The sequence below is a fragment of the Loxodonta africana genome, chromosome 3, assembly GCF_030014295.1.
Source record: "Loxodonta africana isolate mLoxAfr1 chromosome 3, mLoxAfr1.hap2, whole genome shotgun sequence".
NCBI lineage: Eukaryota > Metazoa > Chordata > Mammalia > Proboscidea > Elephantidae > Loxodonta > Loxodonta africana.
Genome location: NC_087344.1, coordinates 33934176 through 33956524, shown reverse-complemented (window position 1 = coordinate 33956524; position 22349 = coordinate 33934176). Strand labels below are relative to the sequence as shown.

General features: G+C 55.6%; 2 protein-coding genes across 4 annotated transcripts; one reads left to right on the top strand and one right to left on the bottom strand.

Moving 5' to 3' along the window:
• Window positions 1–113: 113 nt before the first annotated feature.
• Window positions 114–10102, bottom strand: DDX49 (DEAD-box helicase 49). 3 transcript variants are annotated; one of them, XM_003413246.4, is made up of 13 exons: window positions 9922–10095; window positions 5476–5599; window positions 4440–4525; window positions 4226–4347; window positions 3868–4055; window positions 3646–3786; window positions 2544–2619; window positions 2221–2297; window positions 2000–2097; window positions 1117–1191; window positions 887–975; window positions 737–808; window positions 114–656 (listed from the first exon to the last, which is right to left on the bottom strand). In XM_003413246.4, exons 1-13 carry the CDS (start codon window positions 10034–10036, stop codon window positions 474–476), a joined length of 1446 nt encoding a protein of 481 aa, XP_003413294.1. In that variant the 5' UTR covers window positions 10037–10095; the 3' UTR covers window positions 114–473. The 3 variants fall into 3 exon arrangements, with proteins under 3 accessions (XP_003413294.1, XP_023407972.1, XP_023407971.1); XM_023552204.2 differs by having other exon boundaries at window positions 5476–5692; window positions 9922–10034; XM_023552203.2 differs by lacking the exon at window positions 1117–1191 and having other exon boundaries at window positions 887–1047; window positions 9922–10102.
• Window positions 10103–10311: 209 nt separating this feature from the next.
• On the top strand, window positions 10312–21490 carry COPE (COPI coat complex subunit epsilon). Its single transcript, XM_003413524.4, has 10 exons — window positions 10312–10477; window positions 15757–15819; window positions 16854–16954; window positions 17213–17365; window positions 17932–17985; window positions 18468–18549; window positions 18832–18987; window positions 20373–20441; window positions 21088–21162; window positions 21287–21490. The coding sequence occupies exons 1-10, from the start codon at window positions 10352–10354 to the stop codon at window positions 21332–21334; spliced, it is 927 nt and encodes a 308-aa protein (XP_003413572.1). The 5' UTR covers window positions 10312–10351; the 3' UTR covers window positions 21335–21490.
• The last annotated feature ends 859 nt before the right edge of the window (window positions 21491–22349 follow it).

The following is a 22349-nucleotide window of genomic DNA, read 5'->3' as shown; positions in this document are numbered from 1 at the left end:
TGCTGGGAATGGTGAATGGGAGTGGGCGGTGGGGAGAGCATTCTAGGGACTTGAGATGCACAGAAGACTGACCACACCTTCCTCCCTGTCCCCAAACCCAGAGTCAGACCAGGGATGGCAAAAAGCATTTATTGAACACCTCCTGCATGTGACACATGTCATCCTGGAGGCTGACAAACCCCCTCCCCATGAGGTGAGATGAACCTCGTCGACAATAAGGGGAGAAACCAAAGCCAGAGGGGACCCTGGGCCAAGGCCGCTGGATGTTGAGTCTGGTTCGACCTCAGTACTGTGGGCTGGCTCAGGGTCACAGGATGGAAGACACCGGCTGCTCACTGAGATGGTCCCTGAGGAGGACTGGCAGGCCAGGGGACGGGGGACAGCTCTGCCCAGAGGAGGTAGTTCTGGGTGTCTTGATGGCTCCCTCAGACCCTTGGCTCAATGAAGTAGTCCCAGGTGGGTCCTAGGTGGACTCAGGCTGGGCCCTGGGAGGGCAGCACTGTGTGGGACCCTGGTTGGGCCCTAGGTGGGCGCCCCCTGGGCCTCCCACTGGCCTTCTGCCGCTGTAGCGTCTGCTCCACCTTCTCCTTGAAGCGCCGATTCTTCTGCCTGATCTTGGCCAGCTCAGTCTTTCGCTTGGCCTCCAGGTCGGGGTCCTGCACATGGGGGGCCAGAGGTGATGGTGAGCTGGGTACCCTCCCAGATACCCTGGCCCCCACCTGCCAGGCAGCCTCACCTTCCCCTCTAGGATCAGCTGTTTCCGCTTGTTGATCTCCTTCCTCTCGTCAAAGTTGGTTGCCTCCAGTTTCTGGGGGAGGGAGAGGCTGGTAATAGGGGCCCACCTTGAGGGACCAGTCCCTTGTCCACCTGCCCAAATCCAACTCACAATCTCACACTCCCGCCGCACCACGTTGACCTGCGTGAGGATCCGCAACACTTCCGCCTCCTCCACTGAGAACTCATCCAGCTTCTTCTCTAGTGGGCATGACAGTAGGAGTGAGCTCCCCAGGTGGCAGGGCATGCAAGGTATGCAGTGGTAGCAAGGCCCTGAGAGACAGGGGTGGGAGGGAGGCCCAGTGTGATGGGTCCACCACCCACCTGCCCCAGCCCACTCACTGATCTGCTCCTCGATGGCGTGGACCAGGTGGATGTCATACTGCGTCACCAGCGTGATGGCCATGCCCTGCCGCCCTGCAGGGGCACCACAGCCAGTCACTCGCTGTGTGTTGAGACTGGGACACAGTCAAGCAAAAGGCAGAGGCCTGGTGCCGAGCATCTCAGAGGGGTGGGGGGAAGTAGAACAAGCCTAGAGTCAGGGCTCACCCCCTAGCCTGACCTCCATGTGAAGCCAGATCTGTCCCAGGGTGGCAGCTGTCCTACCTGCCCAGTCTGCCACCCTACACAGGGTTGCCAATGCGCCAATTTCCCTTTTTGGCGTGGTTGCCAGAGAGCCCAGATGAAGTTGTGTTAGCAATAAGCCCTGAGCGCCTCAGCCCAGATCCCTGTGGCTCAACTTCTTTACACCGCATTTCTGTGGTGGTGACTAGCTCTAGAACAGCACTGACTGCTGAAGACCTGTTCTGCAGGGTTGAACTGCGTGACTCTTGGAATAGCCCCAAGAAGGCCCGCTGTTCTGCATCCCCATCATTGGGCCCAGAGAGGCAGCATGACCTGCCTGAGGCCACAAGTTCAGGAAAGAAGGGCCAGGCCTCGCCTGACCCCAGAAAACACATCTCTCCCTGCTTCTGGTGAAAGAGAAATCTGGAACACCCATGCCCCTCCCCAGCCCGCTGAGAAACAGAGAGATGAATGTCTCCTGGGCACGGCGGGTGTCAGGGGAAGGGTGAGGATGTCATAGAGAGTGGGAGTTGGGGGTCTGAACCTAGATGCCAAATCCTGTGTGGCAGCATACCAGCTGGGGCTCAGAAACCCACTCACAGGCATGACAGGCGAGGGGACGCAGGTGAAGTTATAGGGAGTGATGGGGCCTGGGGCTCACCTGCACGGGCTGTGCGGCCGACACGGTGGATGTAGATCTTGGGGAGCCCCGGGGTGTTGTGGTTGATGACCACCTGCACAGTGGGAATGTCCAGGCCCCTGGAGGGAAAGGCCAGGCAGCTCAGCACCCAGGTGGGGGAAGTGGAGGCTGGGACTTGCCCGGTACCATCTCGGGGAGGGAGCACTCTGGGTAGGGGTGGAGCCAGACCCCAGGCCCCTCACCGGGATGCCACATCCGTTGCAATCAGGATCCGGTAGATGCTGGACTTGAACTTGGCCAGGGCAGCAAAGCGTTCTTTCTGCACCAGGGCGGGGAAAAAGTGGGGTCAGGAAGCCTTGTCACAATGTGTGGGTAGATCCTGTGTGGGCACGGGGCGGGGGCTGGGGCAGGATGGCCCTGCCCACACACGGCTCCCAAGGCCAGGCCAGGGCAAATGCTGTGACCAAGGTCCGGCAGGTGACAGGAGACGTGGACCAGGAGAGAGAAGGCTGTCCCAGGAGCAAGGTCGGCCAGGTGGGCGGGCACAGCCGGCACGCCCTCCCACCTGTTTCATCATCGAGTGCAGCGCCACGGTGGGGAAGCTGAGCTTGCGCAGCATCATGCACAGGATCTGGCAGGTCCTGGCAGGGAGGGAGAGAGGTTCTGGTCGGCCCCTCCCACCCTCCACAGGGACCTGCCCACCTGGCATCCTCTCTGCTGACCCCGCCTCCTGTTCCCAGCCGGGCCTAAGCCATCCTTGGGCTGCCGCTCCACCTGGGATGCAAGTTCTTTCTGCTGCAGTTGTGGGGCTGGGAGGCGGAGGGTGGGCACTGTCGCCAGGAAGGCAGGGTAGAGAGAGAAGTGACGGGAATAGCGAGTAGGCTGCTGGATCCCGCCATGCCTGAGAGCCGCCTTACACCCAGACTTCTCAGTTCTGGGGAGCCGACAGTTTCACCTCAGGAGCCGCCCCTCAGGAGAGCTACAGCCACACCAAGGCCTACCCAGTGTGACGTGGCCCACCTGACCTCTGCCCTCTGGTGTGGCTCACACGGGAACAGCCCAAAGGTTCTTGACAATCCCTCCCATGCCCTGAGCACCTAAACAAACAGCCAACGTGAACTTCCTGGGGGGGTCTCCTGTGACGTGGGGATGATATGACAGCCCTGGGTGATGGGGGCTGACGCCCACAGGGTCTCAGCCAACCATCACAGCCCCTGAGATGGGCCTGGGAGGCCCAGCAAGGCTCAGTGACACCCATAGGCCACAGTGAGTAGTGGCTTAGTCCAAGCTGTCCCCTAGCAGGGGTTCCCCAGACAGCCCAGCCCTTGTGCTTCAGAGCAGAGCAGCAGAATCTAGGGCAAGCAAACCAAAAACTGACCAGTTGCTGTTGAGTCAGCCCTGACTCATGGCGACCCCAGGTGTGTCAGAGCAGAATCGCACCCCACAGGATTGCCAAGGGCTGATCTTTCGGAAGTAGATCACCAGGTCTGTCTTCCGAGGCACGTCTGGGTGGACTTGAACCTCCAGCCTCTTGGTTAGCAGCCAAGTACGTTCACAATGTGCACCACCCAGGGACTCTTCGGGTGTGGTAACCTCAGTGAGTCGGCCCACCTGGGAGCCTTATTCTGGGAGAAGCCCCGGAATCTGCTTGGGTATGGTGCACTCACTTGCAGGTATTGGTGAAGATGATAATGGACCAGTCCTCATGTTCATCCTGGAAGCCCTGGATCAGGTGCACCAGGTAGGCATCCTTCACCTTCTCAGGTACCAGCAAATAGCGCTGGTCCAGCTGCTCCACTGTGCGGACCCTGGGTCAGGGAGAGGACCAGGCCTGTCTCACCTTCTATGCAGGGATCAACCCTCACCCCACCCCACTGGCTGCGACTCACGGTGCCTGCGCCTCCCAGAAGAAGGGCTGGTTGGTGGCTAGGCCCTGTAGCTCACGGAGCGTGTCGGTCAGCGTGGCGCTGAACAGCAGTGTCTGCCTGCGGGCTGGCACTGCCCCCAAGATGACCTCCAGGTCTGTGGTGAAGTCCGTGCAGCCCTGTTCCAGCAGGCGGTCTGCCTCGTCCAGCACCTGCATGCAGGCTAGTGAGACACCATCCGCACCCGCCTGCCCTGCTCAGTCTCAGCATTGCCAGTATGACTCCCTGTGGGAGGCGCCACCCCTCCAGCCCCCACTGGGCCCTGAGCTACCCCATGCCCGACGGTGTTAAAAGGTCTTGTCCAGCCCCAGGCCCAACTCACCAGGAAGCGGATCTTCTTGATGCTGAAGGTGCTGGAGCTGCGGAGGTGGTCAGCCAGGCGCCCTGGCGTGGCGATAACCACGTGTGGCTTCCGAGAGAGCTCCAGCGCCTGGGTCACCATGTCTGCAGGCAGAGGGCAAGCGGGGCCTGGGTGGGAATCCGGGGAATGCGGGGACTGCGGGGTCCTATGCCAGAGTCTCCCTGGCCCCCTTTACCCATGCCGCCGACAATGATGCAGTCCTTCAAGCCCAGAGGCTTTCCCAGGACCCGGAACTGTTCTGCGATCTGGTAGGCCAGCTCCCTGTGGGCGTGAGGGGAGGGCGGTCAGGGGGGTAATCCTTGCCTCCTGTTACTACCTCCATCCCAGAACTCCCCAGAGAGCCCTGGCCTCCCAACTGACTCTCTGGGCCCTCCATGCTCTGATGCTGAGTGTGTGAGGCCCCTGAACATCCTATGGCCCCTCCCCCCTTGATCTCCCCAATCCCAAACGTGCACCATCTCCATGTCCCCTTCTCAGCAATGGGCTTGCTACCCAGTCACCCCAGCCAAGGACCTGACCAGGGCTGGTCAGTCCCCAGGTTTCCTCCTCTCTGTCCCCACAGCCCCAGCTTGCCCAGGACCCCCTTCCCCGGCCCCCTTCCTAGTCTCCACTCTTCCCTCTCCTGCTCACACGCCCTCAGGGCCAGCTCTGAACCCTTAGCCTGGCACCTGAGGTCCTTCTCAAGCTGGCTTGAGTGTACCAGCCCACTACCCTTTTTGCTCCCTGCCTCATGCCACTGCACACAGGCACTGGCAGTTCCCTGTTCTAGGATGCTATTCCCCACACTTGTCCTTTTGAGAGACTCTCCATCTGTTAAGACAATCCTCAATGAAGCCTCTCTCTCCTCCCCGCTCCAGTCAAAATGAGACATCCCATGGGGCCAGGCCCTCCTGGCAGGCATGCAGTTATGGGCCTTATCCTTTTCATTGCACTGACTGCGGTACTTGTTTGCTGAGGCCCTGGGTTCCCTGAGGCCAGCGGACATGGACACCCTGGGCTATGAGACTGTGGGCAGCCCTGTCCAGCCAGCATTCACCCTGACCTAGCCCTGCACTGAGCACTCCCCATACACCATGTTGTTTCCATTGACAGCTTTCTTAAGAGGCGGACACCGTTTGTCCCCATTTCACACATGGGAAAGTGTGGCTCAGAGACGTATAGGCACTTGCCCAGGTGAATATGGCTGGTTAACTCACACTCAGGGGGCTCACCTGGTGGGTGTCAGAACAAGGCAGAAGATGCCATAGGGATCCTCAGATAGCTTCTGCAAGATCGGCAGGACGAACGCCGCTGTCTTGCCGCTGCCAGTCTTGGCACAGCCCAGGCAGTCCCGACCTGGCAGAGGACAGAGCAGCATCAACACCTCCAGAGGGAGAACAAAGGTTCCATCGGGCACAGTTCACAACAGCTCAGGCTGAATGGAAGTCCCTGGGTGGTGCAAAAGATGAACGCTTTCGGCTGCTAACCAAAATGTCGGCAGTCTGAGTCTACCCAGAGGCACCTCAGAAAAAAGTCCCGGTGATCTACCTCCAAAAAATCAGCCACTGAAAATTCTACAAAGCTCAGATCTACTCTGACATACAGGTGGTCGCCATGACTCAGGGCCAACTCCAAAGCAATTTTCTTTTACTGAAACATTTAACAAGCAACACCTGGTCTATGCCTTTACATCTGAGCCCTAACGACAATAAACCTACAACAGAAACACCATTACCATCCTCACTTAACAAAAGGGGAAACTGAGTCTTGGAGACTTGCCTGGGACACGCAGCTGGTGACTAGCAGGGCTGGACTGGAAGCCACGTCCACCTGACCCGAGACGCCATGCTGCTCACCACCACCTTATACTGGTTCCCTCCCAGACCTGGGATTCCCTCCTCTAATCTGCATTCTTCCCCATGTGTCTGTCAGTTCGTCATAGTGTGGGGGCTTGCGTGTTGCCGTGATGCTGGAAGCTGTGCCACAAGTATTCAGACACCAGCAGGGTCACCCATGGTGGACAGGTTTCAGCTGAGCTTACAGACTAAAACAGACAAGGCAGAAGGACCTGGCGGTCTACTTCTGGAAAGAATTAGCCAGTGAAAAACCTTACGAATAGCAGCGGAACACTGTCTGATAATAGTGCCGGAAGATGAGCCCCTCAGGTTGGAAGGCATTCAAAAGATGACTGGGGAAGAGCTGCCTCCTCAAAGTAGAGTTGACCTTAATTACAGGCATGGAGTCAAGCTTTCAGGACTTTCATTTGCTGATGTGATAATATCCTAGTTGTTAGCGAGCTGAAATGGACTGGTATTGGCCATTTTCAATCAAACAATCACACGGTCTAATATGCCGGGAATGACAAGTTGAAGAGAAATGGCATTGCGTTCATCGTCAAAAAGAACACTGCGAGATCTATCCCGAAATACAACACTGATAGGATAACATCCATACGCCTCCAAGGAAAACCAGTTAATACGACTGTTTTTCAAATTTACGTACCAACCACTAAGGCCAAAGATGAAGAAACTGAAGATTTTTACCAGCTTCTGCAGTCTGATATTGATCGAACGTGCCATCAGGATGTACCGATAATCACTGCTGATTGGAACGCAAAAGTTGGGAACAAAGAAGAATGATCAGTAGTTGGAAAATATGGCCTTGGTGACAGAAACGATGCTGGAGATCGCATGACAGAATCTTCCAAGATTAATGACTTTCTCATTGCAAATACCTTTTCTCAACAATATAAATGGCAACTATACACGCGGACCTCGTCACACAGAATACACAAGAATCAAACTGACTACATGTGTGGAAAGAGAAGATGGAAAAGCTCAATGTCATCAGTCAGGACAAGGCCATGGGCTGACTGCGGGACAAACCATCATCAATCGCTCATATGCAGGTTCAAGCTGAAACTGAAGAAAATTAGAACAAGTCCACGAGAGCCAAATTATGATCTTGAGTATGCCACACCTGAATTAAGAGATCACCTCAAGAACAGCTTTGATGCATTGAACACTAATGACTAAACACAAGAGGAGTAGTGGAATGACATCAAGGACATCATACATGAAGAAAGCAAGAGGACACTGAAAGATTAGAAAGAAAGGAAAGATTAAAATGGATGTAAGAAGAGGCTCTGCAACTTGTTCTTGACTTTGAGTAGCTAAAGCAAAAGGGAAAATGATAAAATAAAAAAACTGAACAGAAGATTTCAAAGGGCAACTCAAGAAAACAAAGTACTACAATGACATGTGCAAAGACCTAGAGGTAGAAAACCAAAATGGAAGAACACATCTGGCATTTCTCAAAGCTGAAAGAACTGAAGAAAAAATTCAAACCTCAATTTGCAATATTGAAGGATTCTACGGGGAAAATATTAAACGATGCAGTAAGTATCAAAACAAGATGGAAGGAATATACAGAGTCACTATACCAAAAAGAACTGATCTATGTTCAACCGTTTCAGGAGGCAGCATGTGATCAGGAACCGACGGTACTGAAGGAAGAAGTCCAAGGTGCTCTGAAGGCATTGGCGAAAAAACAAGGCCCCAGGTATTGAAGGAACACCAATTGAGATGTTTCAACAAATAGATGCAGTGCTAGAAGTGCTTACTCATCCATGCCAACAAATTTGAAAGACAGGTACCTGGTCAATCGACTGGAAGAGATCCGTATTTATGCCTATTCCCAAGAAAGGTGATCTAATCAAATGTGGAAATTATTGAAAAACATCATTAATATCACATTCAAGTAAAATTTTGCTGAAGATAATTTAAAAGCGGCTGCAGCAGTATATCAAAAGGGAACTGCCAGAAATTCAAGCCAGATTCAAAAGAGGACATCAAATGAAGGATATCGTTGCTGATGTCAGGTGGATCCTGGATGAAAGCAGAGAATACCGAAAAATATTTACCTGTGTTTTACCGATTATGCAAAGGCATTCCACTGTGTGGATCATAACAAACTATGGATAACACTGCAAAGAATGGGAATTCCAGGACACTTAATTGTGCTCACGAGGAACCTGTACATAGATCAAGAAGCAGTCACTCGAACAGAACAAGGGGATCCTGGGTAATTTAAAGTCAGGAAAAGTGTACGTTAGGGTCGTATCCTTTCACTATGCTTATTCAATCTGTCTGCTGGGCAAACAATCCAAGAAGCTGGGTTATATGAAGAATGGGGCGTGAGGATTGGAAGAATAGTCATTTACAGCCTGTGATGTGCAAAGGACATAACCTTGCTTGCTGACAGTGAAGAGAACTTGAAGCACTTACCGATGAAGGCCAAAGACCACAACCTTCAGTATGGATTACACCTCAACATAAAGAGAAAAAAAATCCTCCCAACTAAACACAAAACAATAAATGTTGGAGAGGCTGTGAAGAGACTAGAACACTTATACACTGCTAGTGAGAATCTAAATTGCTACAACCACTTTGGAAATCGATTTGGCGCTTCCTTAAAAAGCTAGAAATAGAACTACCATACGATCCAGCAATCCCACTTGGATTATATCCCACTTGGAATATATCCTAGAGAAATAAAAGCCTTCACACAAACAAATACATGCACACCCATGTTCACTGCAAAGCTGTTTACAATAGCAAAAAGATGGAAACAACCAAGGTGCCCATCAACGGATGAATAGATAAATTATGGTATATCCACACAACAGAGTACTACACGTTGATAAAGAACAGTGATGAATCTGTGAAACATTTCATAACATGGAGGAACCTGGAAGGCATTATGCTGAGTGAAATTAGTCAGTTGCAAAAGGACAAGTATTGTATAAGACCGCTATTGTAAGAACTCAAGAAATAGTTTAAACAGAGAAGAAAATATTCTTTGATGATTATGAGAAGGGGGAGGGAAGAAAAGGGGTATTCACTAATTAGACAGTAGATAAAAACTTCTTTAGGTGACGGGAAAGACAACATACAATACAGGCGAGGTCAGCACAACTGGACTAAACGAAAAGCAAAGAAGTTTCCAGAATGAGCTGAATGCTTCGAAGGCCAGCGTAGCAGGGGCGGGGGTTTGGGGACCATGGTTTCAGGGGACATCTAAGTCAACTGGCATAATAAAATCTATTAAGAAAACATTCTGCATCCCACCTTGGAGAGAGGCATCTGGGGTCTTAAATGCTAGCAAGCGGCCATCCAAGATACATCAATTGGTCTCAACCCACCTGGATCAAAGGAGAATGAAGAACACCAAGGACGCAAAGTAATTACGAACCCAAGAGACAGAAAGGGCCACATAAACCAGAGACTACATCAGCCTGAGACCAGAAGAGCTAGATGGTGCCTGGCTACAACCGATGACTGCCCTGACAGGGAACACAACAGAGAACCCCTGAGGGAGGAGGAGAGTAGTGGGATGCAGACCCCAAATAGTTGTAAAAAGACCAGACTTAATGGTCAACCTTCCCTGTGCTCTGAGACTATGCAACTTTAGAGGTTACGTCACGTCTCTGCGGACGCAAGGTCCGCCACGCGGTCTGAACGCCAACACCGCCCTGTCCACCTCCGAAGCCCAGACTCGCCCGGAACGCCCAAGACTGCGCCTCACCTCGCGGAACAAGCGTGGACAAAGGCCGCGAGAAGGGAAGAGAGGGGGAGAAAAGCGGAGACACCTCCTGGGAAAGCGGCCGGCACACTCACCCTCCAGGATGGCGGGGATGCAGCCGAGCTGCACGGGCGTAGGCTGCTTCAGACCCAACTGCCGACATTGTTCCACTAGCCACGATGACAGCCCGAGCTCCGCGAAACACGGCATCCTCTTCCCCAGTCGCGGGGTGGTAATGAGCCGCGTTTCCGGTGCGCGCCGATGACGTCACGAAAGCCTTTTCGTTCATAGTGACTAGCCCCCTCCGCCAATCCCCCCCTTCGTCCGCTGCCTCATGCGTTCCCCAAGATGCAGTGCGGGACAGGCTTGCACTCCGCCCCCTGACTCGTATCTATGAGCTTCCCATTGGTTCATCTCCCAGTCACCTGGAGCAAGTAAACTACATTTCCCGGCATGCTCCGCGGCGGCCCCTGATTTCGGCCGACGTGTCCCTCCGGAAAGGGAAGTGGGTGAGACGACAGCAACATGGCGCCTCCGGCCCCCGGTACGGTCACTGGCGGCTCCGGGGAAGTGGACGAGCTGTTCGACGTGAAGAACGCCTTCTACATCGGCAGCTACCAGCAGTGCATCAACGAGGCGCAGCGGGTGAAGGTGCGGCTGTGCCGAGGCTGGGGGACTCTGGGGGCGGAGGTGCCGGCAGCTTCTTGTGGTCACAGTCAGCTGCTAAATACTCTCCCTTTTCTCGCAGCATATTCCCTGCGCTCACCTCTTAAGAGCGCGGCAAGGAATTAACATTGTCTTATTCCAAAGTCTAAATCTGTAACAGCTTTGTTTATAAAGGGCTCGCTCTGCGCCCGGGAATGTATTCGAGTGAGGGAGGTAGTTATTCCACTTTATAATAATATGATGATGATGATAAGTCCCACTTGTCGAGCGCACACTGTGCCCGCCGTACTCTCCGTCCCCGTGAAGAGGGGACTGCTCTTTATCTTTATTTCGCAGACAAGCACTTCAAGGCTCGGAGAGAGGGTCGCTTCCCCAAATAATTACTTTGCCTGCTAGCTCAGTTGTTTCTGCCAAAACTCACTCATTCATTCATTCAATAAAGTACTCATTGTACTTATTGAGGATTAGAACGGGCCATGGAATGTGTTCTTGCAGTACTCGGGACAATAACCCAAATAGACAAAGATCCCAGCTCTCTTGGAAATCTCAGCCTAGCAGAAAAGACAGACGGAAAAGAAGAAACACGAAGTGAGGAAGTGGCAAGAGAGTGGTGTGAAGGAGAGTGGTGGGCGTGAGCTTGGATATTTATTATTGTTACCCAGTCGGCCCTGGCTCTGTGTATAACAGAATGAAATGTTGCCCTGCCCTGCACCATCTTCGTGGTCTGTAGTGTGCTGGAGTGCATTGTTGCAGCCACTGTGCATTTTGAATGCCTTCCAACCCAGATGGCTCATCTTCCAGCACTATATCAGACAGTGGTTTATTGTAATCCATAGAGTTTTCATTGGCTGGTTTTCAGAACCATGTGGTTCTTCCTGGCCTTCCTTATTCTGGAAGCTCCACTGAACCATTCCACCCTGCTGATACTTGAAATACCAGTAGCATAGCTTCCAGCATCACAACAACACATAAGCCACCACAGTAGGACACGCTGACACACGGGTGGTGGTTGGCTGTTTAAGAGCTAGAAAATAATTCAGCGTGGCAAGACCCAGCGAGTGAAGCAGGTAAAAGGAGAGGAGCGGCAGGGCCTTTTAGGAAGGTGTGTAGACTTCGCTGTGATTTTGAGGGCAAGCCTTTAAAGCAGAGTGAACATGGCAGTGGCCTTGCCCCGCCTTCACTGTCTCAGGTCCCAAAAATGGTGAGTGAAGAAGGTTTGGATACATAATTACGGCCTGTGATTAGTGCTATTTGTAGTCCTGTTGCTGAAAATCTTTAATTTCTTCGTCTGTGGCCTTAGTGGTTGCTGTGTAAGTTTGAAGAATAGTTGTATTAACTGGTCTTTCCTGTAGATTTATGGGTGTTATTCTATCAATGATAGTGCTGTACCTCAGGGTAGATCTTGAGATGTTCTTTTTGACAATGAATGTGATGCCATTTCTCTTCAAGCTGTCATTCCGGCATGTCGTTGTTGTTGTTAGGTGCCGTCGAGTCGGTTCCAACTCAATAGCAACCCTATGCACCACAGAACGAGACACTGCCGGTTTATGTCGTTGTTATGCTTGAGCTCATTGTTGCAGCCACTGTGTCAGTCCACCTCATTGAGGGTCTTCCTCTTTTACGTTGACCCTGTACTTTGCCAGCCATGATGTCCTTCTCCAGGGACTGATCCCTCTTGACAACGTATCTAAAATGTGTAAGGCGCAGTCTTGCCATCCTTGCTTCTAATGTGCATCCTGGTTGCACTTCTTCCAATACAGATTTGTTCGTTCTTTTGGCAGTCTGGCATAGTAGACCATAATTGTCTGATTCAAAACGGCCATACGTGTTTCTGTTTCTTTTTTTTTTTTTTTTATTGAGCTTTAGGTGGAGGTTTACAGAACAAACTAGCTACTGTTAAACAGTGTACATATTGTTTTACGATATTGCTTAATAACTCCACAACCCGTCAATACTCCCTTTTCGACCTTGGGTTCCCTATTACCAGCTTTCCTGTCTCTTCCTGCCTTCTAGTCCTTGCCCCTGGGCTGGTGTGCCCCTTTGTTTGTTTTGTTTTATGGGCCTGTCTAATCTTTGGCTGAAGGGTGAACCTGAACAGTGACTTCATTACTTGTCCAGGGGCCATATCCTCAGGGTTTCTCCAGTCTTTGTCAGACCAGTAAGTCTGGGTTTTTTTTGTGTGAGTTAGAATTTTCTACTTTTTTCTCCGGCTCTGTCCGAGACCCTCTATTGTGATCCCTGCCAGAGCAGTCGGTGGTGGTAGCCAGGTACCATCTAGTTGTACTAGATTCAGTCTGGTGGAAGCCACGGTAGCTGTGATCCATTAGTCCCATTTCTTTTTGATGACTTCCAAGTTTTCTAGATTCATACTTTGTACATTCCATGTCTCGATTGTTAATGGATGTTTGTAGCTGTTTTTTCTCAGAGGTCCTGTTTCCCGTGGGAGTGGTCCTGTCTCCCCAGGCCTTCTGGACAGTATGGTCAGAACCTGAGACTGACCCTTTTTTTTTTTTTTTTAATTTTTATTGTGCTTTAAGTGAAAGTTTATAAATCAAGTCAGTCTCTCATACAAAAATTCATATATGCCATGTTATATACTCCTAACTGCTCTCCCCCTGATGAGGCAGCACACTCCTTCTCTCTGCTCTCTCTTTTTGTGTCCATTCTGCCAGCTTTTGACCCCCTCTGCCCTCTCATCCCGCCTCCAGACAGGAGATGCCATAGTCCCATATGTCGACTTGATCCAAGAAGCTCATTCTTCACCAGCATCATTTTCTATCCCGCTGTCCAGCCCAATCCCTGTCTGAAGAGTTGGCTTTGGGGATGGTTCCTGCCCTGGGCTAACAGAAGGCCTGGGGACCATGACCACCAGGGTCTCTCTAGTCTCAGTCAGACCATTACATCTTGTCTTTTTATGAGAATTTGGGGTCTGCATCCCACTACTGCCCTGTTCCCTCAGGGGTTCTCTGTTGTGTTTCCTGTCAGGGCAGTCATTGGTTGTAGCTGGCCACCATCTAGTTCTTCTGGTCTCAGGCTGATGTAGTCCCTGGTTTCTGTGGCCCTTTCTGTCTTGGGACAAGAGTGACTCTTGAGAAAGTTCTCACCCAAGAAAGATCTGGGGAAAGTGTCTTCTGGGCATCGAGGACAGGAAGTGGGAAGGTGCCGAGGCAGAGGCAAGTGCAGGGTGGTCAGGCAGAGAGGCCAGTGTCACTGCTGGAGGGTGAGCCGGGGAGGACAGGGGTGAGCAGGGTGGGGCAGGGCCTGCAGGCCTCCAGGTGGTGGCCGGCAGGTAATGGGATAAGCCACTGACCCCCGGGTGCCAACTGTCATGTGTGTACTTGAGTCTCACTAAGCCCCTGCTTGCCGCACCTGCAGACTCCTTGGAATGGGCACTTTTCACACCTGGGGGTACTGGGTCCTGCCCCCACAAAGCCCATGCCCTTCAGCTCCATGGTGCCACTTGCTAATGGCGGGCTCTCCCCAGTAGAGGGCGTTGAGGAGCACATGGCGGGCTGTCATGGGCATGAGGAGCACATGGCGGGCTGCCCAGTGGAGGGTGCCAAGGAGTACATGGCGGGCCGTCCCAGTGGAGGGCGCCAAGGAGCACATGGCAGGCCGTCCCAGTGGAGGGCGCTGATGAGCACTTGTTCAGAAAGATGCTCTTCTTGCTTCTACACATCTGGCATCTACCTGAGCACTCGCCAGCAGGTTCTGCTCTTCCCTGTGTGTCTCTTTTCCCCGGCCTCACTGTCACTCAGTGGAGCCTCCCTGGATGCTTCTGCACGCAGAGTATTGATGCCTCAGCTGGCTTGAGGGGCTCCTGGGGATCCAATTTACAGATGGGGCAGCTGAGCCTAGGTTGAGCCCCAGAGCCTGAGGCCCTGCCCTTTCGCGGCATCTATTATGTCCTCAACACCAAGAGCCAGTGCATGTCTCTGGGGAGCCCAGGACGTCCCTGTCTGAGGGTGTTTTGAGCCACTTGTTTGGAAGACACCACATTCCACATCATGGCCAGATCCCCAGCTTGACCACGGAAGCTAAAGTAGAGCCACTGAGGCCCGTGGCAGTGAGGGCTTGAGGGTGGCCTGGGGGTCTAGGCCAGAGGAGGGGGACATGTATGCCTCTGCACCCCTTCTCTCTAAGCCAAGGGAGGAGGCACGATGGTGTGGAATCTGGGGGTGGGGCAGTCCTGATTCACCCCAAAACTGCAGGAGTAAACATTCGGCTCCCTGTGCCACTGAGGCAGGACACCCCGTCTTCCCTGTGCACCTTCCTGGGGGGTCAATGGCTTGGGGTGTCAGTCTGGTGACCCTGGAGTAGCCACGCCCCTGTCCTGCACACAGTTGCCTCTTCTGGCTCCTAGGAAGCCCAGCCACTGCACCCACCTGCCCCAGCTCCACAGGGCTTTCAGGGAATCAGGAGGACTGTCTCCAAGGACAGGCCCTTCCTCCTCCTGCAGAATGTTGCCTGAGGTCACCACTAACCACCGGTGGGCTCTCAGCAGTGGCTAGGCCCGAGCAGCTTGGTTGGCAGAGCCACCCTCCAGTACAGGGTGGTCCCCTCAGTCTCTGTCATGGCTGAGGAGACCAGGCTGACCTCTCCAGGACAAGTTGTCTCCCAGGGGACCTCTGAGGAGACAAACCTCTCTCCCCTCTGCCTGATGGTTTTACAAGAGATAAAGCAAGGCAGAAACAGGCTGGTTGTCACAGTTCCAAACCACACAGGGGCGCTTGTTACAAAAAGCACATGTCCCTCCTCATGTTTCTTCCTGACCCAGCCTTTCCTCCAGAACCACCCTGACCTCCACGGGATTCAGCCGGTCCTCTTTACTGCGCTTCTGCAGACCCCAAGGTACACAGGCGTTGTGTCTCATGGCTCCTGTGATCCAGCATCTTCCATCTGTATCGGCATACCTGGAGTACCTCCCATGCCCATGAGCAGGCCTCGCTGCTGGGGATGTGGCTAGATGGTGGGGCTGTGGGTTCCAGCCTGACTTGGGCACTGTGTGGCTGCTGTGAGCATTGAGCTGCTTGAGCCGGCATTCCTTGGTGAGGAGGGGGTGACAACTGTGCCTTCTGGGGGGTGTTGGGGGATGAGGTAGGCCAGTGCCTGGCATGCAGGGGCCCCCTGAGGTGGTTCTCATGCTGTGCAAGGTCATGGAGAGCCAGAGCCTACATCTGGAGCCTGGATGCTGCCCCACACACTGTGCCATGTGGGTGCGCTGGGGCAAGGACAGGCTGTGTGACGCACATCTGTCTCTACAGCCATCGAGCCCGGAGAGGGACGTGGAGCGGGATGTCTTCCTCTACCGAGCATACCTTGCACAGGTGAGCACGTTGTGACAGGTGCCAACATGGGGGCTCCGGGGCTTCTAGAGCCTATGTCCCATTCTGGGACATGCGTCACAGTGAAGTGCAGAGGATTCTGGCCCCACCACCCTCTGTATGCATCGCCCTCTGTGCAGACCCCTCCTCATCCTGACCAGTGTCTGCTGATCTCCAGGCTCCCTTCCCCATCTCATCCCTGAGGGCTCCCCCCACTGACCCCACATCACTGGCTGGGCACTGCCTCCCAGGGATGAGATCTGGACCAGGAGATGTGACCAATCCCACTTTCCTGCCGATGGCTCTGTCTGGAACCATGCTCTGCCCTATTGCAGCTCCCTTAGACCACAGGGTGTTCCCATGTCTGACAGGACTGCCCGCATCAGCTTGCCCCCACCCCGGCACAAGAGCACTGGCCTGGGCATGAGGGCCCTCCCCCGGGGTTTGTAGAGATGGTGCACGCGCATTCATTTGTGTGGACGTGTGAGTGCATGTGTGTGTCAGTTTGTACGTGTCCTACGTGTGCTTCTAGGAAACCAACGCGTGTCCGTGGTTGTAAGAAAACCCAAACCGTTCAGAAAGGAACCCAAGGGAAGTGAACCTCTGGCTCCCAGTCCCCTCAGAAGTGACAGCAGCAGCAGTCTGGACATCAGTAGAGCAGGCCTTTATTGGGAGGGAGGGCGTTCTATCTTTTAAAGCAGGTTCCTAGGACCCTCAGCCCCCGGTGACACATCCCTGTCACCCACTGCGGGGGCTGAGACAGCAAGGGGGGTGCTCAGAGGAGGTGCAGTGACCACTGGGGCCTCCCCGCTGGAGTGGCGTAACTTGCAGCCCTCAACTCGGGACAAGGGGTTGGTGCTGGCTTCCTCTGCACTGTGGGGTGACACCAGCCCCCCCATTCAGGCTCCACCACGCGGTGCAGGGCCATCTGTCCCGGGTGTTGGGAACGTACGTGTCCCAGGCATTTGGGACGTGTGTGCTGGGTGTTGGGGATGCATGTGATGGGGCAGTGCCGACGCGTGTGTTCCCGGCTACAGAGGAAGTATGGTGTAGTGCTGGATGAGATCAAGCCCTCCTCGGCCCCGGAGCTGCAGGCAGTGCGCATGCTTGCCGAGTACCTCAACAGCGAGGGCCAGAGGTGAGGTGTTACCACGGCACTGTGCTGGGGATGAGGAGTGCCCAAGGGCCTGGGCCAGGTCATTCTGCTCACAGCCCCCGGAATGGGCCGCTAGCTCTGCACTGCCCCCCGCCCCCGCCCAAGAGCTGCCCAAGGGGCTTGGGATCTAGAGGCCCCCATCCTACCCAGGCTCCCTGCACCATTCAGCCCCCAGGATCCCTCATCCCTCATGCGCTGGGGGCTGCCCCCATCCCCCGTGGGCTGAGGACTGCCTTGCAGGGATGAGGTCGTGGCGCACCTGGACCGGGAGATGAGCCGCAGCGTGGATGTGACCAACACCACCTTCCTGCTAATGGCTGCCTCCATCTACCTGCATGATGGGAACCCAGATGCCGCACTGCGGGCACTGCACCAGGGCGACAGCCTCGAGTGGTAAGCACTGCTGTATGGCCCTTATGCCCCCTCCTGCCAAATGCCAGTAGCACGGAGGTCTGTCAGTGGCATCCAGAGCACACCTGCGGTTGGCAGTGCCAGTCTGGAACCAGGGGAGCTCTGGTAGGACAGCAGGTAGAACGAGCAGTCATAGCAGCCGGCTCAGCACCCCACAGGATAGGCGGGGCAGGTCCTTCACTGTGTGGGGCACGACAAGGTGTTATGTCCCGAGCCTCACAACCTCAGGGTGGTGTTGGTGCGCCTGGGACATATGACTGCGGGGCCTCTTGGCCATGGCAGGTTCATTCTCTGCGGCGAGGCTGCGGTGAGTAGGCTGGGCCTGAGTCTGCCTTCAGGACGCCTGAGTGAGCTCCGCAGTGTGATGCAGACCCCAGAAAGGGCAGCGGGGGGTGGGCAGCCAGTGAGGCCCATCTGCCGCCAGGGTGGTTGAGGGGGGCGAAGGGTGTCGGAATGTTCCAAGAACCCGTGGGGGGTAGGGGCCAGTGGGACGGGGTTCTGTGCACCTGCATGTCCCCGCTGACCCCCACCCTGTCCCGTCTGCCCAGCTCAGCCATGGTGGTGCAGATCCTACTGAAGCTGGACCGCCTAGACCTCGCCCGGTGAGCCTTCCTGTTTCCTCGGCTCTGGGGTGGGCCCAGCTGGCAGGGTGTCTGGGCCATGGCCAGGCTGAGGAGCCCCTGTGCCCATTTCCTTGGGATTAGGTGATGCTCTTACAGCTGGCCTTTCCTTGGGGCTCAGCCGGAGATGAGGCTGACACTGTTGGTGCCTCAGTTTCCTCTGCAGGGCTGGGGGGGAGGGGCAGACAGCATGGGTAGATGCCACAGCCAGCCTCTGTGCACAGCCCTGGCTGAGGGGCTATTTCCTAGATAAGACCCAAGGCATGTATCCCACAGGGCAGGGAGGCAAGTCGGGGTACAGTGAACTACAGGGGCCTGGTGGGTATGTCAGAGCCCCACTCAGCTTGGGGTGCTGCAGTCGGGGAGGTCTCCACAGTGACGACTGGGCAGACAGTGTGACCACGCCTTGTGAGCATCAGGATGCCCAAAGCTGAAATGGTGTCCTCACTGCCCCCTTCACCCAGGAAGGAGCTGAAGAAGATGCAGGACCAGGACGAGGACGCCACCCTCACCCAGCTGGCCACCGCCTGGGTCAACCTGGCTGTGGTGAGGCCCAGCTGTGGGAGAGAGGGTGCACCTGTTCCTGGCTGTGTCCGGGCTGTTTCCCCACCTACCCCCCATCCTTGGGCTGTTCCTCTGCCCGTGCCCTGCCCATTCCCTGACTTGTTCCTGTGTCTGTCCTTAGACTGTCTGCTACCTGGCTTCTAGAGGGGCCGAGTGGGTGAGACGGTGTCCAGGTTGGCGGAATGATCTCTGGGCGACTGGGTGGGGTGAGTGCAGGGCCCTCTTGCAGGGAGGTGGCCTGATGTGGTGACCCTGTTCCTGTAGGGTGGCGAGAAGCTGCAGGATGCATACTACGCCTTCCAGGAGCTGGCTGACAAGTGCTCGTCCACCTTGCTGCTGCTCAATGGCCAGGCTGCCTGCCACATGGCCCAGGGCCGCTGGGAGGATGCCGAGGGCGCGCTGCAGGAGGCACTTGACAAGGTACCTGGCCCCAACTGCCCACCAAGCACCTCCAGGCCCACCGCCATCACCACCACAGCCCTCGCCTGCATGGCCTCTGAGTGGGGACGGGCCACTGAGCAAGCACAGGGTCAGGGTGGCAGGGACAGCAGGCGCAAGCACGGGGTGTCCACACAGTGACCATGGGGTGCAGGTGTGTGGTGACCACAGGGTGACCGTGGGGTCAGTGTCCATGTGGTGTCCACACTGTGACCATGGAGGGGGCAGTAGTGTGGTGCCCGTCTGCTGATCACAAGACTCAGGTGTTGGGTGCCCAGAGGATGCTAGTGTGCGTGCCCATGTGTGGTTCTGCGATGGTGGACCAGCTGTCAGCACATAGCAGTCACGGGCCTCCAATGGAAATGCTGACCAAGGGGCAGGGGCCAGCGTCCTCAAAGCTGGGGTCCTTGTCACATGGAACTGCCTCATTACACTGGGGCATCCTGTGTCCCGTGTTGGGGTGTCCCTGTGTCTCTAACAGGCAGCAAGCCTCTTAGATGGGCTGATATGGGCAGTGGGGAGGGACCCCAGCCTTTTGCTGGGAAGGCGTGGTTTTTGGAGGCTGTATCCTTGTCCACTTTTGTGCCCACTTTTCTGACAATTCCAAGTGACCTTTTGGGGACTTGCCAGTGAAACGCCCAGCCCTTCCTTGTCCCTGAAACACTTCTTGGGCCTTGGCCCCTGGGGTCTTCTGGGGCCACCTTGCAGCTGCCTGTGAGTGCCAGAGCTGTGCCCCCAACCCTGTTATGGCTCAGGGTGCCAGAGCTTGTAAGGGGAGACTCTCTGTGGGCCAGTCTGTGTAGGTCGTGCCGTGTCTGTTGGGCGTCCCCAGGCTCTCGCCCCTCCACAGGTGGCTGGGTGAGGTCATCACCAGAGGCTTCTGGTAATTTCCTGGCAGCTTCTCTTGGGAGTAGGTGGGTCAGATGAGGTTTTAGTGATGGGGTAGGGAACAGAGTGAGGCCCTTGCCAAGCCTATCCTTTTTAGTCTGTGTGATAGATGAACTCTCTTCTGAGTTGTGGCCATCAGGAGCCCCCTTCCATGCTGGGATGTTTAAGCAAGAGATGTGGAGCTGTGTCTGTGGGTGGGGAAACTGAGGCTCAGAGGGGGAAGGGCTGGCCAGGCCAGACATCAAAGGTGGGGGACGTGGGGGTGGGGAGCTGCACTCTGGGTCTGATGTCCCTGGCCCTCCACCCCTGAGGGTACGGCCTTGGGTGCATCTGTACCCACCTTGGGCAACAGGGACGTCAGTCCCCCCCAAGACTGAGATGGTGTCCGGTGCCTGGAGCTGGTAGGGGTAGGGATCTGGGGGGCAGACCCTTGACCCCTGTCCGCCCTGGGTCTGACCCCACCCGCCCTGGGTCTGCAGGACAGTGGCCACCCGGAGACGCTGATCAACCTCATCGTCCTGTCACAGCACCTTGGCAAGCCACCTGAGGTAGGCCCCCTGCCATGGCCAGGGACCAAATGGTGCCGGTGAGGTCAGGGTCAGGGCAGAAACCCTCCTCTGTGGAGGAAGTTTCCCAGCAGCCTCAGGGAGTCCCGGGGGGTAGCTGCGAGTTCTGGTCAATTGAGGAATGGTGACCAGCTGGCCAGGTCCCTGCCTATCTCTGGTCCCTGTAGGGGATGCAGATGGCCCAGGTCAGGAGATCCACCCACTTACCCCAGGAATAGCACCAGACCCCTAGTCAGGGGTTAGACAGAGCCAGACAAGACATCCAGCCCCTGGCCATCAGGGTAGGGGTGGGACCCAGAGCGCTGCAGGTGGCCAAGCTCTCTAATCCTCAGTCCCCGGGCATCTCCCCTTTCCAAGCTGTCCCCTTCCTACTCTGTCCCCACCACCTGCTGTGACTCCTCCTGTCCTACTGTTCAGCCCACTCCTCTGAGCCCTTGATGCTCAGGTGGTGTGGGGCGGGCTGGGTCCCTGCCCTGGGGTCACCCAGCTCCCTAGTATCCTGTAGACGGCCACCTCTACCCTGACGGGTCTGTTCCAGAGTGGGGTGAGGAGCCCACAGGGTGACGGAGGGAAGGTGGGGGATACATGGTCCCCGCATCATGTTAACCTGGCCTCGCCTTCTCCATAGGTGACAAGCCGGTACCTGTCACAGCTGAAGGACTCCCACAGGTCCCACCCATTCATCAAGGAGTACCAGGCCAAGGTGAGTGGCCAGATCCCAGACCCCAGATGCCAGGCCTAGCTGGCCCACATGCCCTCTCCCCCAACCCCCGACTCCATACCTGCCTGGTCCTGAGCCCTCTCCTCCTGTCTCTCTGTCTTCAAAGGAGAATGACTTTGACCGGCTGGTCCTGCAGTATGCCCCCAGTGCATGAGGCCAGCCTGGCACCCCCGATGGACGGCTGCTTTGGCACTGTGGGACTCGGGGGCCGTGTGTCCCTCCCGCCAGCGCCCACCCCTTACCTCTCAGCTGGAGCCTGGAAGCCTGGTCCTAGGATTTCATCTCCCATCAATAAACGGACCTAACTGAGGCACCTCAACCCCGGGGCACCCCACTTGACGCTGGGCTTGGCCACTTTGGTAGGGGGGTATGGACCAGTGCTTGAAGGAGGGTCCCCAGTGCTGTGGTGCCAGTCGGGGCGGAGGCCAGAGCAGAGACCAGGGTCTGAGAGCAGTAGTTGTGGACCCCAAACTCCCACCCACCTGCCCATCCTGCAGACTGTCCCCTGCTGCTGAGCACAGGCATCCCGGCTCCCACAGTTGCCCCAAGCCTCACTCTAGCCCCCAGGGATGCTAAGCAACTGGGCAGGGAAACAGGCACAGAGAGGTCACACCAGGGATGCCAAGGTTCAAGTCCAGGACCCCCTGGGTGGTCTGAAGGTGGCCAGTTGGGGCTGGCAGTGCTCAGGCCCCTTCAGAGAGCTGGGGCTGCAGGGAGGTGGCTGTGCGGGGTCTTCTGGGAGTAAACATGCCCCATCTCCAGCTCCTCCCTGCTGCTAGGCACAGTGGCCCAGGCATCCCGAGCTCCCTGCTTCCAGAGAGAAACTGTGACAGCAAGGGAGATAAAAGAAAGCCGAACAATAGAGCTGGGGCAAATGGGAGGGCAGGATGAGGCAGTCACCTGGGACGTGAGGGTGGTGGGGGTGGAGAGCACTCTTGGATAAGGTCCGCACTCACCCAGACAAGCCACAGCCCGTTAGCCAAGTTCAGGGCGAGGGGCTTCACTGAACATCCAGTGCAGCAGGGGCAGCCCATGCAAATGGCCTGAGGCTGCTCTGGGCTCTTGCTGGACAACTATGTGCCCTTTGCACATGGGCCAGTGCATGGACTGAGCCTGGTTTATTCTCCCTGCCCCATCCTGCCCTGCCCTGCCCTCCACGCAGGGGTGGC